General features: G+C 43.8%; 1 protein-coding gene and 1 pseudogene across 2 annotated transcripts in view; one reads left to right on the forward strand and one right to left on the reverse strand.

Moving 5' to 3' along the window:
* Nucleotides 1-5627, forward strand: part of LOC311111399 (ADAMTS-like protein 3) — an 85612-nt pseudogene extending 79985 nt beyond the window's left edge. The window contains exons 24-28 of the transcript in view: nucleotides 810-993; nucleotides 2671-2875; nucleotides 3440-3543; nucleotides 4640-4854; nucleotides 5509-5627. The product of the transcript in view is annotated as an ADAMTS-like protein 3 (transcript). The remainder of the gene's footprint in view (nucleotides 1-809; nucleotides 994-2670; nucleotides 2876-3439; nucleotides 3544-4639; nucleotides 4855-5508) is intronic.
* Nucleotides 5628-9385: 3758 nt separating this feature from the next.
* Nucleotides 9386-15804, reverse strand: LOC311111591 (stabilizer of axonemal microtubules 2-like; the record flags this gene model as incomplete). Its single annotated transcript, XM_084154358.1, has 8 exons — nucleotides 9386-9533; nucleotides 10063-10184; nucleotides 10814-10933; nucleotides 11220-11444; nucleotides 11636-11997; nucleotides 13711-13913; nucleotides 14394-14573; nucleotides 15767-15804. The coding sequence occupies 8 exons, from the start codon at nucleotides 15802-15804 to the stop codon at nucleotides 9386-9388; spliced, it is 1398 nt and encodes a 465-aa protein (XP_084010484.1).
* Nucleotides 15805-16010: the final 206 nt, after the last annotated feature.

Here is a 16010-nt window from a genome sequence, read left to right on the forward strand (position 1 = left end):
AGAGAGAGAGAGAGAGAGAGAGAGAGAGAGAGAGAGAGAGAGAGAGAGAGAGAGAGAGAGAGAGAGAGAAAATGAATTAAAAGAAAGGCATGGTAGTGAACTTAAGCCCTAAACCCTGTATCGTTTTAAGATGTGCCAAAACCTCTTGGACCCCATGTTGTTTCTAGTTAAAGTTCCCTTCTGTCCTTTCTGTGATCTGAACCGGAGCGTTAGTGGGCTCTGGAAGAGCTTAGGCAGAGGGCTGGGACAATTATCGGTAGACTCAAAATATGCAGCAGCCCCAGTGTGCGTTCCAAATGGCACCCTTTTCCATAGTGCACTACTTTTGAACATAGCCCTGTAGGCCCTGGTCAAAAGTAGTGCACTATGTAGGGAATAGGGTGCCATTTGGGATGGGCCTCCAGTGTACTGTAGCTAGCTGTGCCTCAACCTTTTATTTGTCGTAATGGGAAATATTTGAAATATTTGAATGACTGTAATGTGATATTATTGAATGAAAATGATAGGCCCAGTGTTGGCCAAGCCATACTTTGTTTTACTACTATGTTGTGGTATGAAGTCAAACTGGGTAATGAGGATTTGGTTTGTTCTACTTGGTGTCGATGGGTCAGTGGGTGTGGTGGTGGGTGGGTCAGTGGTTGTGGTGGGTGGGTCAGTGGGTGTGTGTTCTGTAGGGCTGTGTGATGTGTTTCTGGCTCGTACTGCTGTGGTGTTTATAACGTATTATGTGTGTGAGCGTGCGTGCTTGCGGTGGGGTTTGTTTCAGCTCAATAACGTGTGTGTGTGTGTGTGTATGCGTGTGTCTTCAGAGTTTGCGTGGCGTCTGGGGGACTGGACGGCGTGCAGCGCCTCGTGTGGCGACCGGGGGACGAGGACGCGGAGGGTCCGCTGTGTCACGCCGGAAGGACGTGAGGTCACACCCTCCATGTGTCACCACCTAGACAGACCTGTCTCTTCACAGCTGGCCTGCAACCTGCATGACTGCCCCCCCAGGTACACACATACACACCACACACACGCACCCTTTCTAAACACACACACACACACACACACACACACACACACATAGAGCTCAAAATATATACATCTGTTTTTCTAGGTAAAACAGATGCGTTGGTTTCACTGACCCCTGAGGAGAGATCTACAGGGAAATGGGTCATTCAGCTTCATGAGCCACTGTCATGAAGAGTATTGTCTACTATAGCTGTGTCCTAAATGGCACCCTATTCCTTGTATAGTGCACTTATTTTAAACAGATCCCTCTGGGCGTCCCTATGGGCCCTGGTCAAAGGTAGTGCACTATATACGTTATAGGGAATAGGGGGCCATTTGGGATGCAGGTTATAGCTCTCCTTATTTTGTGTCCTTCTCCTACTGCTTTATGTCAGCAACTGTCCAAGACCAATACACATAAATCACGTTCAGGTCCAAGTGTTGAGGTTTCAATGTTTTTCCTTGTACTGTAGCAGTCAATATGGGAGAGTGGGGTAAGTTGAGCCATTTTTTCATTTCAGCATCACCCTGTCAAGGGAAATATAGTAGTCTTTCTAACAAAGATATCTAAATATATTTCAGAATGTTGTTTATCCCTGGAAATAATCAGAATTAATGTAAACATTACAGTTATGAAAACATAGCTTGTCCAAAAAAAGTGGTCTCTTGGCACAACTTACCCCGGGTATGGGGTAATCTGGGCTGCGGGACAGGGTAAGTTAAGCCGCCTACAAATTTCTGTACTGAATGAAATATTACTACTACCTCTTTTAAAACCATGTCTATATTTATTTCACAAACACAATTCAACACAGTCACAATCACTTTTTGTCTTTTAATCATTTAAAGCATATTTTAACACAGGCTTAACACCTAACAAACACTGTACCCTTTTAACATAGGCCAGGCCCTGTTGTTACCGCATATCCCAGTGATAATGCTTTGCATTACGCCTTGGAAGAAAACACTTCAATTTGCTTAACTTGCCATTGGCTCAATTTACCCCATGGCCATTGGCTCAACTTACCCAAAGGCAAACATTTTGACTATATTAGCCCACACAGTAACAAGGATGCACTTTCATGATAAGTTTAGGACCTCATATTGAAGCTTATAGAGACCCCAACTGATGTATAGAACAATCTTTAAATTATCTACTTTGGTTTAGATACAAGCGTCACGAAAATGTATTTTTTGGACCTAACTTGCTGACCACTTTTTCCATGTGGTTTCTTCCTTCACAGACTCTTCCTTCATTATGACCTTTTCCTAAATATGTGGTCACATTATATATTTTGTGTATGGTTTCCTAGAAACAAGAGTCGCTCAACTTACCCCTTTTGCTCAACATACCCCACCCTCCCCTACCCACTGAAATCCATAGGCAGAACATAGAGTCCTGATCATGGAGCTAAATGGCCCTATGTATTACAGAGGCTAGCCAGGATCTCAAACACTACGTGGGTAGTTGTATTCCTTTCCCCCTCTGAGCCTGGTTCCTCTGTAGGTTTCTTCCTTCTAGGGAGTTTTTCCTGGCCAATATGTTTAGACTTTTCCTTCTGCTTTGCTTGCTCTGTAGAGGTTTAGGTCAGGTAACTGTAAAGCACTTTGTGACAAGTACTGATGGAAAAAGGGATTTATATAATCAATGTTATTTGATTGATTGTTCTCTCCCAGCTGGGTAGCATCGGTGTGGTCTAAGTGTTCCACTTCCTGTGGGCGGGGCTGGAGACAGCGGCAGGTGTCCTGTGGGCAGGTGGAGGCGGGGGGAGCGGTGAGGATGCTAGCGCCATCTGTCTGTGGGAGGAACACACGGCCAGCAGACAGACAGGAGTGTACCTGCGACAACTGTCCTGCCTGGGTTACCAGCCCCTGGGGAAAGGTACAGACGCAGACACACACATACACATACACACACACACACACACACACACACACACACACACACACACACACACACACACACACACAGAGACACCCACACCTGCCCCCACACTCTCACACACACACCCACACAAACACACACACACACACACACACTCATGGACAGACACATACGAACAGACGCACCCGCACCCACACCCGCATACACAGACCACACAGACACACACAGACACCACACACACACAACTATTAGCCACAACATTACCTTTATTATCATTGACATGCATGATGGTATGGTGTCTCCTCAGTTTGAATACTGTGTACTTGATGTTCTGGGATGAAGTTGCCTCTAGATGCAGACCTAGGATCAACTTCTCCTTCCCCAACCTTAACCTTTAGTGGGAGGAAATGCTAAACTGACCCAAGATCACCGTCTAGGGCCAACTCCCCCCTACTCCATCCAATACAATTACTACAAAGAAGTCCTGAATAAAGTTGTCAGGCTGTGAAACTTTCCTTGTTTAGTATTGAGAAAACATGTTAATGACTCCATTGCCCACAGTGCTCAGGGAAATGTTTGGGTCCCACCCTCACAGTCCAGAAGAGGTCGGTGGTGTGTAGACATGTCAACGGCACCAGACACCCTGACTGTGACCCCAGAGAAAGGTAAACACACACCACAGGAGGTTGGTGGCACCTTAATTGGGGAGGATGGGCTCGTGGTAATATCTGGAGCAGAATAGTGGAATGGCATCAAATACATCAAACACATGGTTTCCATGGTTTCCATGTGTTTGATGCCATTCCATTTGCTCCGTTCTGGCCATTATTAAGAGCCGTTCTCCCCTCAGCAACCTCCTGTGACACACACACACACACACACACACACACACACACACACACACGGTCTCTTTTCATCCTCTCTCGTTGACTCTCAGCTGAATCTGGTCATGAATAGCGTGGCTGTTGAACACGTTGAGGAGACTAAAATAGTTGGTTACCTTAGATTGTAAACTGTCATGGTCAAAACATATTGATTCAATGGTTGTAAAGATGGGGAGAGGTCTGTCTGTGATAAAGAGATTGTTTGACACCTCACTCCACAAAGCAAGTCCTGCAGGCTCTAGTTTTATCTTATCTTGATTATTGTCCAGTCATATGGTCAAGTGCTGCAAAGGAGGACCTAGTTAAGCAGCAGCTGGCCCAGAACAGAGTTGCACGTCTTGCTCTTCAATAATATGCATGACAGTTGAGGAATGACTGACTGCATCGCTTCTTGTTTTTATAAGAAACATGAATGTGTTGGAAATTCCAAATTGTTTGCATAGTCAACTTACACACAGCTCTGACACACACACTTACCCCACCGGACATGTCACCAGGGGTCTTTTCACAGTCCCCAGGTCCAGAATTAATTCAAGGAAATATACAGTATTATACAGAGCCATGATTTCATGGAACTCCCTTCCATCTTATATAGCGCAAGTGAACAGCAAACCTGGTTTAAAAAAACAAAAACAAAGCAACACCTCATGACACAACGCCTCTCCCCCATGTGACCTACTTGTTGTGTGTTTGTACTGACATGTATATGTAACTGATAGATGCAAACACACACACACACACACACACACACTACATGTTTATGTTTGTGAATGTCTTTTGTCTGTAATGTATTTTTCGTTGTGTGTCGGTCCCCAGTAAGACTAGCTGTCTCCATTGGTGCTTTCCCCCTATCTCTATCTCTCTTTGTCTCCCTCAGACCCGTCTCAGTGCGTAACTGTTCGTCAGAGCTGTGTGACGTGCACTGGCGTGTGGGGCCGTGGCGAGCGTGCACGGCAGCCTGTGGCAGCGGGTTTCAGTCTCGCAGGGTGGACTGTGCCCACCGCAGGAGTGGCAGAACCCTGGCAGACCAACACTGCACCTGGCACAGACGCCCAGCCACCTGGCAGCATTGCAACGCCACCACCTGTGGAAGTAAGTGTGTAGTGTTTTTACCATGTTACCATATTACCCTCACTACCTTTCCTCTGACTTCTGAAGCTGTGGAATATGTCATTGGAGTGGTTTGGCATATTTTTGACTAAAGAAACATCTATTAGAAAGTGACTACGCACAAGTAAAATCCCACAAACCCTCTTTTTAACAGTCCAGACCCAAATCTATATCGACATTTACACTGATGTTGAATTTCTGCCTGAATTTGACGTAAAGCCAGACTCTTTATAATAATATGCCATTTAGCAGACGCTTTTATCCAAAGCAACTTACAGTCATGTGTGCATACATTTTTACGTATGGGTGGTCCCGGGGATCGAACCCACTACCCTGGCGTTACAAGCGCCGTGCTCTACCAATTGAGCGACAGAGGACCACTTTACTTCCTGCTACTTTTCAATGGAAATATGGAATGGGTTCCAAGTGGCACTCAATTCCCTATATACTGTAGTGCACTATTTTTGACCAGAGCCCTATAAGAGCCCTGGTCAAAAGTAGTGCACTATAAAGGAAATAGGGTGCCATTTGGGACGTAACCATGTTCTTCTGCGGGGAGAATGGATGTTATTTTATGTCAAAATGTCGAGTTTCAGCATTTAACACTTTCTCTGTTGTCTCTGTGTTTCTGTGAAGGTGAATGCAAAGACACCACCCACTACTGTGCCGTGGTGAAGAGGTTAAAGCTTTGCCCCATCGACATGTACAAGCAGAGGTGTTGTGAGTCCTGTTTACAGGAGGATGGCGCCACCTAGTGTTCTAGGAGGAAGTTGCCCCTAGACGCTGGTCTTGGGTCAGTTTTGCATTTCCTCCACTAATGGTTAAGGCTGGGAATGGGGGAGGGGAAGCTGATCCCAGATCTGTACCTAGAGGAAACTTCACCCAGGAGAGTTGAGATAGTATGGACAACAGAACTCTTGGAACGATGGATTGAGGGAGGGATGGGTGGAGGGATGGAGGGATTGAGGGAGGGAGGGATGGATGGAGGGATGGATGGATTGAGGGTGGGATGGAGGGATTGAGGGAAGGATGGATGGAAGGATGGATGGATTGAGGGAGGGATGGGTGGATGGATGGATGGATGGAGGGATGGATGGATTGAGGGAGGGAGGGCTGGAAGGAAGGAAGGAAGGAAGGAAGGAAGGAAGGAAGGAAGGAAGGAAGGAAGGAAGGAAGGAAGGAAGGAAGGAAGGAAGGAAGGAAGGAAGGAGGGATGGATGGATGGAGGGAGGGATTGAGGGATGGATGGATGGATGGGTTGAGGGAGGGATGGAGGGATTGAGGGATGGAAGGATGGATGGAGGGATGGAGGGATTGATGGATGGATGGAGGGAGGGATGGAGGGATTGAGGGAGGGATGGAAGGATGGATGGATTGAGGGAGGGATGGAAGGATGGATGGATTGAGGGAGGGATGGAAGGATGGATGGAGAGAGGGATGGAGGGATTGAGGGAGGGATGGAAGGATGGGTGGGTGGATTGAGGGAGGGATGGATGGATGGATGGATGGACCATGTATCATAGTAGACTGGCATAGACTGAGACTGTTTGGAGTTCATCGACATTAAGACTGCTTTAAAAACACTACCACCACAAAATGGAGGAAATCTTTTTCACTTTTTCTCACAACCTAAATGGAGATTCCTCCTAATAATGATGCCCCAATGACATGATTAGACTGAGAAAGAGACACAGGGGATGTTTGCCAGAGACCCTTTGCTGAAGACAAGCATGCACAGATATGGACTGAAGGAATTTTTCGGATGACCCATCCAATGTAATTTGATGCAAGCCTCAAATCTGGACCTATGGCCTTAGAAATGTAACACTTTACCAATACTAGCTATTATCCCAATGACACATGTAACAAGTGGGTGCGAAGGCGTGTGTGTAAAATGTGTGTTGTTAACCCATTCCTAAAGGAGAGAGCGGTGTTATCTTTAAATGGCCTTGTCATTGTTTTCCACAGTAATGTGCACAGAATGGATGAATACAAGGAAAGAATGCTCTAGCAACAACACGCCAATAGAAGAAGTGGTTTATGGGGATCCTGTGTTTTATTGTTTTTAATTTATAACAAGCGCATCTATGTATGAATATACTGTACACAGTGGTGGAAAAAGTAAAAATACTTCAATAGAAAATGACTCAAGTAAAAGTGAAAGTCATCCAGTAAAATACTACTTGAGTAAAATTCTCCATTTGTATTTGGTTTTAAATATACTTAAGTATCAAAAGTAAATGTAATTGCTCAAATAAACTTAAGCATCAAGTATAAATAAATAAATAAAAGTACCATTAGACGGCACCATTAAAAAAAACTAAAAGAATTTGGGATATGTATGCCCCTGGCTAGCCGTGAAAACACACACACACACACACACACACACACACTCAGACATCATTTACAAACAAAGCATTTGTGTTTATTGAGTCTGCCAGATCAGAGGCAGTAGAGATGACCAGGGGATGTTCTCTTGATAAGTTTGTGGATTGGAACATTTTCCTGTCCTGCTAAGCATTCAACATTTACTTTTGGTTGTCAAGGAAAATGTATGGGGTAAAAAATAAATTATTTTCTTTAGGAATAGAGTGAAGTAAAAGTAAAAAACTACTTAAGTAGTACTTCAAAGTATTTTTACTTAAGTACTTTACACCACTGACTGTACATGTACATACAGTGTAGGAACTGGTCTGGATGTGTGATACAGAATCCTATAAGACCATTCACATGTGTGAAGGCAAAGGGATGTCAGATTGTAGTGGAACGTCATTGACATAAGAAAACAACAATCTGAACCAAATAATTTGCAGTAGAACCTACTAGTCAGACAGTAGGGGGAAAAGTGGTTTCAAAATGATTTATTGGATATTGCATATTTGCCATAACAGTTAACATTCAATGTGTACGTACATTTGAAACACATTCATCGGAGTACAGTGCATACAGTAGTATGTATCATGTGAGATAATAATTGTCCACAGAAATGATCACTGTTTGGAATCAACAGGCTCTGCAGTGACCGAGAGAGGTATGGGTTGCATTCCCAATAGCACTCAATCATATTCCCTACATCAGGGGTCGGAAACAGGCGGCCCGCGCACCAAACTCTGTTCCCAAGTATTCCCACGAATAAAAAGAGAGACGTGATCGTGTCTCAATGTAATCAAGGTATGAGATGACTGTTATTTTCCAATTCAATCAATTTTTCTGCTTGCTTGTGGTCAATTTGCATTGTACAAATTTCTATAATTCTGCTCCAGCCCCCCAACCATCCGCTCGGACAGAAATCGGCCCGTGGCTGAATCTAGTTGCCTGCCCTACATAGTACACTACTGGTCCAAAGTAGTGCACTATGTAGGGGATATGGTGCCATTTGGGACGGGCCCCTAGAGATAACAGTCATATTTCTCTGTTCTCTTTTTGAATAATGGGGTCTACTCGTTTTTAGCTATTGTTTTGGTTATCCAACCAATGTGCTGCATTGTAAAATATGTCTTGTATATACTGTGTTTTTAAGTGCAATATTGTACATTGAGAGTATGTAGATTTTTTGTGGGACTTTATTTTCTTACCTTATTTAGTTGTGTTCATAACGCCTGTTTAAAAAGACTCGATATAAACCGTACAGTACATTAATAAGCACTTGCTGTTGTTGGATCACAGGTATGTTTAATACCTTTCCCTTCTGGTTTTATTCTCATGCATTTATGTTCAATCTCTAATGTTTTGTAGATACATGTCATGTGTTTTGCAGATACATGATCAAGTGTCACTCACTCAAACAAACGCATACTGACAATAATCAATGCTACTGATATTTACGACAACATATCGATAACGTTACCATAACATTGGGTGTTGACATGGATACTGTTTGTAAAATCCTATCTGGATTGAAGGAACACCATGAAGATGTTTTTGGAACAAAACTTTTAAGTGCTCTAGAAAGACAACATACTAAGACAATAAAGACAGTTTGATCACCTGATATTCTGCTTGGTAAACTCATTATTATGACACACAGAGGGAGACATTTTCCTAGTGCAAAAGCATTATATAAAACTTTTTTCCAACAATGTGCATTATAAAGATTATTTTTGTATAGCTGTTTACTAAACTCTAGTAAAAAAAATCGCCCCCTTAAAATTAAATCACACTGCAAGATTATAATGACGTTTTCGGTATGTATTTTGCACTTTGAACAATTATTTTGCAATACGAAAATGTCCCCAGAAAGTACTGCATTATGTTTGTGAATTTCAACAAATGTTTGACTGTGATGACTTTTTGCAGAATTTGGCACATGGATACACAAGGATAATTAATTGATTAATACATAAATAGTGCTTGTTTTGATTAGCCAACTATTCAATCGATCATTGATAATTACTATCAATTACTATTCAGGTAGTACCAAAATAAAATAAAAAACATAACAGACTGTTAGTTTTGCTTTAACATGCTCTTTTTAAGATAAAAAGCATGGGTCACCAAATATCATGGTCATACGTTATGATACCACAGCCACCGCCATGCCGGCAGCCATCTTGTTCCTGTCCTTAGACGGCAACTTCCTGTAGAACCTGTGTCCCCTGTCATCGCTGTCCTCAAACACGAAGCCCGGCGGCGAGTCATAGCTGGCTGGACAAATGCTGATCCTACAACACAATATCATACCATTACCTGAATGATATACGATAAAATACCATACTATCTATAAGATGCGATACTTTATTGTCTGTTCTCGTGGAAAATCATCTTGCTGCAAGGTCAGCACATGATAATCATCCACAAATTCACAGAACTCACTAGCACTCAGTAAGCTTGAGGTTATAAAAGTGATTCAGTTGTACATCACAGTCATTCGTTTCATTCTGGCAGTAAAATAGCTTCACTGTTGTTCTTTTACATCTCAGTATAGCTTTAGTGCCTGCTGGGACGTAACGGCGGATTCCAGGAGACTCCAGACTAAATGCTTGGGGGTTAACTCTGTGTGTGTCAAATCAAATCAAAATCAAATGTTTTTTGTCACGTACACCGTTTACAGCAGATATAAATGGTGCAGCGAAATGCTTAGCGTATGTGTATGTGTGTGTGTGTGTGTGCGTGTGTGTGTCTGTCTGTCTCCTCTTGGGGGTAACTCTGTGTGTGTGTTACCTCTTGGGGGTAACTCTGTGTGTGTGTTACCTCTTGGGGGTGAACTCTGTGCTGTACATGGTGCCGCCCTCCAATGGGGCATCAGTCCTCATTGGGGCGTGAGCTGGCTTGAAGCTCACACTGGGCTGCAGCTCGTGGGGTGTAAAGTGGGCCTGGATAATAGTATACAATCGAATAGAATAGAATTTCAAACAACGGCTTATAAGAATGTGACCTAGGGCCAAAGAGAGACAGGGGCTCTGCTACACTCTTAGAAAAAAAGGTGCTATCTTAAAAGGGTTATTCTGCTATCCCCATAGGAGAACCCTTTGAAGAACCCTTTTTGGTTCCAGGTAGAACCATTTTGGTTCCAGGTAGAACCCTTTCCACAGAGAATTCTAAATGGAACCCAAAAGGGTTCTACCTGGAACCAAAAAAAGGGTTCTACCGGGAACCAAAAAGGGTCCTCCTATGGGGACTGCAGAAGAACCCTTTTGGAACCCTTTTTTCTAAAAGTGTAGATACTTGAGCAGTGTCTCAAAGAACACCCTTAACACACCTGGCCAAAACCAGTGCACTACATGGAGGCGGTACTGGGAACTGGCTGGTGATTTCAGATGGTAGGCACTATAGTATCTCCTATTGTTGTGTCCTTCCGCAGGGCACTTAGCCCCTAAAACAACTCCAGAGGTGCTACAATGTAGCTGACCCTGTGCTCCTCCCAGAATGATGTTTCTATAGGCAGGGTGTGATTTGAGATTTGCCCTGGCATGCCAGTGGAAACAGAAACGTCTTGAATGACCTTGAAGGTGGAGAGGTAGTCCATCCGTCCGGTGGCTCTCTGCATCTCCTCAGGCTTCTTGATCATGGCCTGTCTCTTGACCTCCCAAGGCTGGTAGTCATCTCTCATGGTGGTGCAGACCTGGAGGTAGTGGGGTGGGAATGTTCATTGTGATGCTACGATAAACGTACCCCAAAAAATCCCAACCCACCCGGTTCTTGGACAAAATGAGTAACAAAACATTCAATCATATTCATGTGCTGTTGAAATAATATCCCAAGAATTTGACAGCATACAATTTAGTGAACAATATAACTATAATATTACATCAGAACGTCCATAGGCGATACATATAAGTACAACAACACAACCGTTCAGCGATATATCAGTCCAGTGATAATAGACTGATATGTGGACCCATCCCTACCTGGAAGGGAGCTGATGACTTGTTGGGCCGATTGAAGGGCTTGGCGGAGATGAAGGGCTGGATGTTGTGTCGGACGTAGTCTGCACCAGACGTGGTGCTCATGTCCATGTGCTCTGTGGGGCTGACGTACTGCAGGCTCTTGCGCAGCTGAGGCAGGGACACGGGCCACTGCTGGAAACGCTCCGTAAACTCTGTGCTGCTCTGAAACGGAATGTCAGACGTCACCTAGGAACAGAGTAGAGTGGGATAGAGTAGAATGTTATCACTGGCCCAGAAAAGATAAGCAAAGATGAGTGAGTTAGTGAGATATTAATCTGGGTTAACCCAGCACTAAAATCCTGTGTAATTTGGTCAGATGCTCGATTACGTAGTCTGTCCACGAGAGACTAGTGAGATATCATTAAACACAGCATTACCTTTCCAGGGTTAGGCTTATAGCTCTGGGGCAGCTGTCCTGGCAGGCCCTGGTAGTCTCTTCGGTTGGTGGTAAGATCTTGTAAGGGCTGGCTACTGGGTCTATAGGGCTCTGGAGCCTTCACCCAGCGCGCCTCCAGAGGGTGGGGCACATAGCACTGCTGGTTACTGGTCACGCAATCGAAGGGGGCATCGGACATTTTGGGGCTACTGGAGGGTTTGAAGCTCTCTCTGGGGGCCAGGCCTCGGGTGAGGAAGTCGTCCTGGAAGGTGGTGTGGCCGTCGAACTTGGCGTCTGGAGGGTGGTAGCTCAGGTCGGGTTTCTTCAGCTCCCGCTTGCACATCTCCCACTGTCGGAAATCCTCTGGAGGTGAAACATTAAGAATGATTTTTAAGTGTTCATTTTGGTAATAACCATAGTTTATTTATAGAGCTCATTATTGTTGTTATGATGTAATTTTAATGTATAAAAGATCCCATAGAAATTGCAGTGTATTAATTTTAAAAGCAAATATTTATTATACAGTGCCTTCGGAAAGTATTCAGACCCCTTGACTTTTTCCACATTTTGTTACGTTACAGCCTTAAATAAAACAATTTCCTCAGCAATCTACACATAATACCCCATAATGACAAAGCGAAAACTATTTTTTACAAATTAAAAAACTGTAGTATTCAGACCCTTTGCTATGAGACTCGAAATTGAGCTCAGGTGCATCCTGTTTCCATTTATCATTTACATCCTTGAGATGTTTCTACAACTTGATTGGAGTACATGTGGTAAATTAAATTGATTGGACATGATTTGGAAAGGCACACACCTGTCTATATAAGGTCCCACAGTTGACAGTGCATGTCAGAGCAAAAACCAAGCCATGAGGTCGAAGGAATTGTCCGTAGACCTCCGACACAGGATTGTGTCGTGGCACAGATCTGGGGAAGGATACCAAAACATTTCTGCAGCATTGAAGGACCCGAAGAACACAGTTGCCTCCATCATTTTTAAATGGAAGAAGTTTGGAACCACCAAGACTCTTCCTAGAGCTGGCCGCCCGGCCAAACTGAGCAATCAGGCGAGAAGGGCCTTGGTCAGGGAGGTGACCAAGAACCCGATGGTCACTCTGACAGAGCTCTAGAGTTCCTCTGTGGAGATGGGAGAACCTTCCAGAAGGACAACCATCTCTGCAGCACTCCACCAATTAGGCCTTTATGGTAGAGTGGCCAGAGGGAAGCCACTCAGACCATGAGAAACAAGATTCTCTGATCTGATGAAACCAAGATTGAACTATTTGGCCTGAATGCCAAGCGTCACATCTGGAGGAAACCTGGCACCATCCCTACGGTGAAGCATGGTGGAGACAGCATCATGCTCTGGGGATTTTTTTCAGTGGCAGGGACTGGGAGACTAGTCAGGATGGAGGGAAAGATGAACGGAGCAAAGTACTGAGAGATCCTTGATGAAAACCTGCTCCAGAGCGCTCAGGACCTCAGACTGGGGCGAAAGTTCACCTTCCAACAGGACAACGACTCTAAGCACACAGCCAAGACAACGCAGGAGTGGCTTCGGGACAAGTCTCTGAATGTCCTTGAGTGGCCCAGCCAGAGCCCGGACTTGAACCTGATCGAACATCTCTGGAGAGACCTGAAAATAGCTGTGCAGCGACGCTCCCCATCCAACCTGATAGAGCTTGAGAGGATCTGCAGAGAAGATTGGGAGAAACTCCCCAAATACAGGTGGCTGTAATCGCTGCCAAAAGTGCTTCAACCAAGTATTGAGTAAAGGGTCTGGATACTTATGTAAATGTGATATTTTTGTTTTTAAAAAATAAATTAGCAATTACCATTTTTGCTTTGTCATTATGGGGTATTGTGTGTAGATTGATGAGGGAAAAATTTTTAAAAATCAATTTTAGAATAAGGCTGTAACCTAACAAAATGTGAAAAAAGTCAAGAGGTCTGAATACTTTCCGAAGGCACTGTATATTACTAAAATAAGGGTCACTGTGCGGTCCCACTTGTAGAAATGTGTAATGTGTAATATGTGTGGTATGTCATCAAACAACGCAGAATAGCTCACCTTTGTAAGTAGGCACTGTATCCATTTTGTGCCCTGTTGCGCGTACCCTCTCCCTGGGTCTGGAAGGGGCGAAGGGGTGGACCTCATAAAGGGTGTAGTCTTGTTTGTAGGTGGTCCCCAGATCTATGTCTCCAGGTTTGGGTTTGTACTCCGCCTGCTGTTTCCCCGGTCGTCGAGTCACCTCGTAGGGAATAAAGTCAGTCCTATGGGGAGAGCGAGAGAGCGAGAGAGAGAGAGAGAGAGAGAGAGAGAGAGAGAGAGAGAGAGAAACACCAGTATTTTTAATTCATTTGGTATTGAGACCTTTGTGGATAACTCCTGATTAATATAGTTAGTGATATCTACATAAGAGATTGACCGTGGAATATGGAATCGGCGCGACTTTTAGAGACCACTTAAAAGGTATATTTTCCAAAATCCCCTCAAAACCTCACGGCTTGCATGAGGGGTGTGTGTGTGTGTGGTGTGTGTGTGTGTGTGTGTGTGTGCCTCAAAGGGCTTTGCATTAAATGAGAGTGGTTGAAGAGCAGAAGATTGACACAATCTCAAATAGCACCTTATTCCCTTACTTTTGGTAGTACACTACTTTTGTCCCCTGGCCTATGTGGCATTCCTGGCCAAAGGTAGTGTACTTTAAAGGGATTCATGTTTCATTAGGGTGTGATCCCTGTCAAAGTGTTTACTTGAATGTAGTAGTTCCATCCATTCTCCCCTGGTCACCGTGGTTAACAGGCTTGGGTTTCAGGCTCTGGGGCGGGTTGTATCCTCCATAGGCGGGGTACTTCTCTGTGTACTCTGTCAGGACACATGTCTTATTGGGCTTTCCATACAGAGCTGTGGGCCGGTGGGGGCAGCGGTGGCGTCTAGACAGAGGGCAAAGTTCAAAACTTTATTTTACTAAAAGTGCTCTATCTTGAAATATTGACTGCTGTGCTGACATGCATTAACAGTGGACTAATTACCATAATACTAATAGAGTGTAGTATTAATTTACAATGAAATGATGGTGACTGGCAGTAAGTTAGGCTAGTTATGTGGCATGCCACCCTACACTTAGAAAGAGCATCCTCTGAATGAAGGAACAGACAAGTCATCTTAACTCCTTCAGGTGCAGAATGGAAACCAGCAGGCTGGGTGTGAGCAATTATCTACCTGGTTATCCAATGCAATGAATGTGTACTGACTGAGCTCAGTGTGAATTCTTTAAAAGAATGCCCGACTTGTATTTCATCTTAGATTAACAGACATCTAACTCAATATGATGTATCAGCCATGCATTTCTACTGTATCTATGGTGACATACCAGGCATAGTAGCATAATTAATTCACATGGTCAGAATCAGAATCAGAAAAAATAATATTGCATTCACTGACCTATGTGAAAGGCTTATGAAAACATTGTACAACAATCACATGATCATAAAAAAAAACGGAACTTGAATAAACTGACAACTGTAATCAATAGAACACCAATGTCGGAAATGTGGGCTACATTTTAACAATGACTGCTGTGGATTTCGCATAGGCTCAAATCGTTTCAGGGCAATAAGAAATGCACTATTTTCTATGTAACCATGGGCATTGTCTTTACTCAGGACAGGGAGTGTCTGTGTGCAAGTGACATAGCTAGCTACAGATAGGCCTACAGATCTAAATAAAGCCAGACAAGTCTCCTTGTATTGGTGAAATGACAAATGTAGCTAGACTATGCAAAAAAGCAAATCGTAGCTATGTTCGTCATTAGTGCAACTTGATTTTTCTGCGCAATAGTTTTGTAGCTAGAGGAATGCCGAATGGATTGGACAGAGTTTTTACAACAGCGATTTATAATGAATGTCAGTGGATAATATAAATACAGCATAATATAAATACAGTATTTGCCATTTTAATGTCAACTCCATGCACTACTTGGCATAGGGGTGTCAATTCATGGGTTAGTCAACCCTACATTAACGGACGAGAATAAATTATTTACACACAAACTTGTGTAAACACTGGCAATCTCATGAATATTATCATACATTTTTACTAGAATAAATCAAGACATCCTCCTTACCCACAGCTGCAGATCTCACATATGCATAGCCGTTTCATCTCTTTGAGGGGGCGAGTGCTGTTCGTGTCTCTTTCCCCTGCAATCCCACAAACACTGCCCGACAGCTCCGTCCTTAATATACCTCAGTGGACTGCTCGCGCTAAAGTGTGCAGTTCTGTTTCTATGGAAGCAACACGTTACCCCAGCAACCGCTGAGCTTCCTAGTAACGACGTAACGTACTACGTCATTTACACAGCGGCGTCA

The sequence above is a fragment of the Coregonus lavaretus genome, assembly GCF_964263955.1.
Source record: "Coregonus lavaretus genome assembly, chromosome: 37".
Classification (NCBI taxonomy): Eukaryota; Metazoa; Chordata; class Actinopteri; order Salmoniformes; family Salmonidae; genus Coregonus; species Coregonus lavaretus.